The sequence below is a fragment of the Alexandromys fortis genome, unplaced genomic scaffold (assembly GCF_014885135.2).
Source record: "Alexandromys fortis isolate MF-2015 unplaced genomic scaffold, M_Fortis_MF-2015_v1.1 scaffold_140, whole genome shotgun sequence".
Lineage (NCBI taxonomy): Eukaryota > Metazoa > Chordata > Mammalia > Rodentia > Cricetidae > Alexandromys > Alexandromys fortis.
The window spans coordinates 1,548,463-1,551,894 of record NW_026068048.1 but is presented as its reverse complement, the minus strand read 5'-3'; the positions used below and the strand labels follow the sequence as shown (position 1 = coordinate 1,551,894).

Here is a 3,432-nt window from a genome sequence, read left to right as displayed (position 1 = left end):
AATGAAAATACTTTTAAGATTAAATTAAAATGGGAGATATGCATTTGTTTAATTGTGGAAATATGTTTTTCAAATATACTTAATATTTCAATATTGGAAAAAATCTTTAGTGATATTTATTTGCTATTTATTTTAGGAGAAAATTGGGAAGTTGATGAGCACAAGAAAACCCAGAACAAACTCTTGAGACAAATTTTCAAGGAAACAGTGACTGATGAAGCCAGTGAATGTCCTAAGAAATTTGCAAATGCATTTCCTCCAAATGCAGATTCCATCCCTTCCAGACACAATCTCTGTGAACATGACTGCTTTGGAAAGTGTTTAGAACACAGTCTTGATGACCATAATAATGCAAAATGCCCAATAACAGAGGAACATTTTGAATATGATGATGCTATGAAATCATTTAATAATAGCTCACCCTATTTTGTAGTGACCCCCTTTAAGTGTAACCATTGTGGAAAAGGCTTTAGTCAAACCTTGGACCTTATTAGACACTTGAGAATTCATACTGGTGGGAAACTCTATGAATGCCACCAGTGTGGAAAAGGATTTAGCCTCAAGGAAAATCTTATTAATCATCATAAACTTCACAGTAGGGAGCAGTGTTATGAGTGTAATGAATGTGGTAAAACTTTCATTAAAATGTCAAATCTCATTAGACATCAAAGAATTCATACTGGAGAGAAACCGTATGCATGCAAGGAATGTGGGAAATCCTTCAGCCAGAAATCTAATCTCATTGATCATGAAAAAATTCATACGGGTGAGAAACCCTATGAATGCAATGAATGTGAAAAATCCTTCAGCCAAAAACAAAGCCTCATTGCACATCAAAAAGTTCACACTGGGTAGAAGCCGTATGCATGCAATGAATGTGGTAAAGCCTTCCCTCGAGTTGCTTCCCTTGCTCTTCATATGAGAAGTCATACAGGAGAAAAACCTTATAAATGTGATAGATGTGGAAAATCCTTTTCTCAGTTTTCCATGCTTATTATACACGTGAGAATCCACACAGGTGAGAAGCCCTACGAATGCAATGAGTGTGGAAAAGCCTTCTCCCAAAACTCAGCGCTCACTGTGCATATTAGAAGTCACACGGGAGAAAAACCCTATGAATGTAAGGAATGTAGAAAATCCTTCAGCCATAAGAAAAACTTCATTACACACCAGAAAATTCACACCAGAGAGAAACCTTATGGATGTAGTGAATGTGGGAAAGCTTTCATTCAGATGTCAAATCTTGTTAGGCACCAGAGAATTCATACCGGAGAAAAACCTTATATATGTAAGGAATGTGGCAAAGCTTTTAGCCAGAAATCAAATCTCATTGCTCATGAAAAAATTCATTCTGGAGAGAAACCCTATGAATGTAATGAGTGTGGGAAAGCCTTCAGCCAGAAACAAAACTTTATTACACATCAGAAAGTTCATACTGGAGAGAAACCTTATGATTGTAATAAATGTGGCAAAGCCTTTTCTCAGATTGCATCCCTTACTCTTCATTTGAGAAGTCACACAGGAGAAAAGCCTTATGAATGTGATAAGTGTGGGAAAGCCTTCTCTCAGTGCTCATTGCTTAATTTACATATGAGGAGTCACACGGGTGAGAAGCCTTATGTATGTAATGAATGTGGGAAGGCCTTCTCTCAAAGAACTTCCCTTATTGTGCATATGAGAGGCCATACTGGTGAGAAACCCTACGAATGTAACAAGTGTGGAAAAGCCTTCTCCCAGAGCTCATCCCTTACCATCCACATACGAGGTCACACGGGCGAGAAGCCCTTCGACTGCAGCAAATGTGGAAAAGCCTTCTCTCAGATCTCATCTCTGACTCTTCATATGAGGAAGCACACGGGAGAAAAGCCCTATAACTGTATCGAGTGTGGCAAAGCTTTCAGCCAAAAGTCACACCTTGTTAGACACCAGAGAATCCACACTCACTAGAATCTCCCTGAACACTGAGTGTAGGAACTGCCTTCCAATGAAATGAACACCTTCTAGTACACTACATGATCCATTCTAGGGCAGAGAGCTATGAGTATAGGAAAGCCTTGTGAAGAACCCACATATTTATTAGAGAATTCTCAGTGAGACCACCAATTGTATGAGGAAACTGACTGAGGAACTGTGAATAAACTAATTGATATCTAATCTGTATTCTCGTTCAAATCTGAAAGTATCTGCTGAGTATCAACATACTTGAGCTCCTTGTATGAAGCAAGATAAGAAGATAAGCAAGATAAGAAACAACCTTTGGTAGGCAATATGAGACTATGAAAAAGTAGGTTTTGTACAAGAACGTGTCAATAAGAAAATCAGTAATTGGGTGGCATGTCTACAAAGTTCCAAAACTTGCTGATGGTTACAAAAGAATGCCTGAAAACTCGAGTTAGCAAATTATAAAAATACAAGTACTCTTCCAAATTTCTACCTCTGTTAGACATCTACCCAAAATTTACACATTGGTTGTAAAGAAATTCATAAACTGGTTTCAGAGTAATACAACAAGGCAAAGGACAAAAAATAAGAACCAAACATTTTTTTTGACAAAATAACTAGGGAAGATGCTCAATACTAGATATCATTACATTATTTAAAGTTTTTCTCATTTAAATTCTTTCAAGTGAATAAGCAAACTATCAGAAACAAATTGAGGATTAGCAGAGAAATTCAAGACTTGGCCATTTTGTGTGTGGGTAGTGCTACTGAAATCATTGGAATGAGTCTAGCCTATTCAATATGTGTAAAATTCATATTACCTAAACATGTTACTCCTCAACCATACATATATGACTCAGCTCATAGGGTGCTTGCTGCCAAGCCTGATCCCTGACTTTGATCCCTAGAATCCACATGGTGGAAGGAGAGAACTGACTCCCATAGTTGTCCTCTGACCTCTAATGGCATGCCTTGTCATGTATGTCCACACACACACACACACACACACACACAATCCAAATAGATAAAATCCTAAAACTATGATGGAAATAAAGCAGAATATGTCACTTTAGAGTAAGAGTATCAAAAATAACCCCACAAACATGGAATAGTCTATTTACTTTTAGTGTGTAACCCATGTTTGTATACAAAGAGAAATATATCAGTATGTTCCCAGAATCATGGTTTGTATTGCTCCAAAGTGTAACATTTTCATCAACAAATAGATCAGTATGTTTATTTCTATGATAGGATACTATACTGTAAAATATACAAAATTCACATGTAGTTACATGGATAGGCCACAATATTTTGAGAGGAAAAAGTAAAATATACAGTGAATAATGGTATAATATTTGTAACTTAATAAACCAGTTCAAAGAACAGTAATACCATTTATGGTATTGGTTGCCTTTGAGGATGTAGATGGGTTTTGTGGGAGTTGTTACATTGACCTGTAATACTTCTTTAATAAAAGGATGAAAGCAAATA

The 3,432-nt window shown here is 36.6% G+C and overlaps 1 protein-coding gene across 1 annotated transcript in view; it reads left to right on the top strand.

The window, feature by feature from the left end:
* Znf569 (zinc finger protein 569) overlaps positions 1 to 3,432 on the top strand; it is a 35,463-nt gene extending 32,031 nt beyond the window's left edge. The window contains 1 exon segment of the mRNA XM_050119171.1: positions 137 to 3,432. Coding sequence (XP_049975128.1) covers positions 137 to 1,947 — 1,811 coding nt within the window. The 3' untranslated portion in view covers positions 1,948 to 3,432.